This window comes from Halyomorpha halys, unplaced genomic scaffold (genome assembly GCF_000696795.3).
Source record: "Halyomorpha halys isolate HHAL.00 unplaced genomic scaffold, Hhal_1.1 Scaffold322.1, whole genome shotgun sequence".
In the NCBI taxonomy this organism is placed as follows: Eukaryota; Metazoa; Arthropoda; class Insecta; order Hemiptera; family Pentatomidae; genus Halyomorpha; species Halyomorpha halys.
In genome coordinates, this window is record NW_027104705.1 from 172,725 (window position 1) to 173,951 (window position 1,227).

At 36.5% G+C, this 1,227-nt stretch overlaps 1 protein-coding gene across 5 annotated transcripts in view; it reads left to right on the plus strand.

Moving 5' to 3' along the window:
* Positions 1–1,227, plus strand: part of hgo (homogentisate 1,2-dioxygenase) — a 34,400-nt gene that overhangs the window by 10,034 nt on the left and 23,139 nt on the right. Inside the window, exons 1-2 of one of the 5 annotated variants that reach the window (XM_067053583.1) lie at positions 792–894; positions 991–1,155. The exons of 1 other annotated variant lie outside the window; for it this stretch is intronic. In XM_067053583.1, the coding sequence (XP_066909684.1) occupies positions 1,132–1,155 (24 nt within the window). In that variant the 5' untranslated portion in view covers positions 792–894; positions 991–1,131. Of the gene's footprint in view, positions 1–791; positions 920–981; positions 1,156–1,227 lie in introns of those variants that run through there. 3 more of the 5 variants (XM_067053580.1, XM_067053577.1, XM_067053584.1) reach the window with 3 other exon arrangements.

Below are 1,227 nucleotides of genomic sequence, written 5' to 3' on the forward strand. Positions count from 1 at the left end.
GAACATTAAGGTCTTTATGTATGATTTTATTTGTGACAAAGTAAGGAGCATTGAGGATTTTGGATTATAAGGATTGAATACGAGAGGAATTTGAAGGTTTGGTGGAGCCCCAAAGCTCAACTCCAATGTCCAGATTGGCCTTATTACAGTCATGTAGATCAGTCTTTTGTAATGAGTTGGAAGTTTAGACCGTTTGTCTAGTAATTGCTGTAATAGTCGAAATTGACGTGCAGTTTTCAGTCTTGTGTGAGGATTCCAGGTTAATCGTTCGTCCAAATGTAGTCCAAGGTAGCGGATCTGTTCGACAGGGGTAAGAGTAACATTACTAAATGAAACTGAAGGGCAGTCGGTAGGTTTACGACGAAGGGTAAAGATCATTTGATGGTATTTATTGGAATTTATCTTAATCCTCCAATTACGACACCAAAGGGTTATTATTAACAGCGAGCACACATGTTTCATCGGCATACGTGGTGAGGATAATGTTAGGATTGGTTGGAATGTCAGCTGTATAGACGGTGTAGAGGATGGGACTAAGGATACTGGAACACCTTGAGGAAGAAGAAAAAAAAAAGAAATTTTAAATAAATAAAAATCATTATTTAAATTCTTATTGTTAAATTATTTTACACATTCGTGCCTAGTACTTTCTGTAATCTCCTGCAGCAATCAGTTAGGATTAACTAGATTACCCTTTGTTTAAATTTTCGTAAGTGTCCCTGAACGATACTTTTTATTTATACGCTCGTAATCCTTATCAGTTGCTTATGGCGTCTGTATCAGTGGCCGTTTTAAGATAACGTATTCCAAAATGGCAATGTTATTTAACATCTTCTGTTGGATTGAATTCTTTCTTAATATTCATCGCAAAGAGATTTTTGATTCGTGTCCAAGGCAAGTGGCTGCACCTCATCTGAAGGTGACCCATCAACGGCTATTGAAAACTTGTTTTTATTTCCTTGTTTACGTCTTTTATTTTGTTTGTTTCAGTAAACAAACTCATATCTGCGAGTTTCTTATGCTAATGCCGTTGATAATCAGGTTTTGCCCCACCTTTACTCCAATATTCCCTATAAACGAGAGACACACCTCCAAAGAGAATAAAGCTATTAGAAGCTGACTTAGTTAATCATGCTCACTGACTCCGGACCCACTGTAAGTCTTTTGTTTTTATTTCTGTTCACGGTCTTATGTTGCAGTGAAAATTTAAAAATTCATGAATACTAC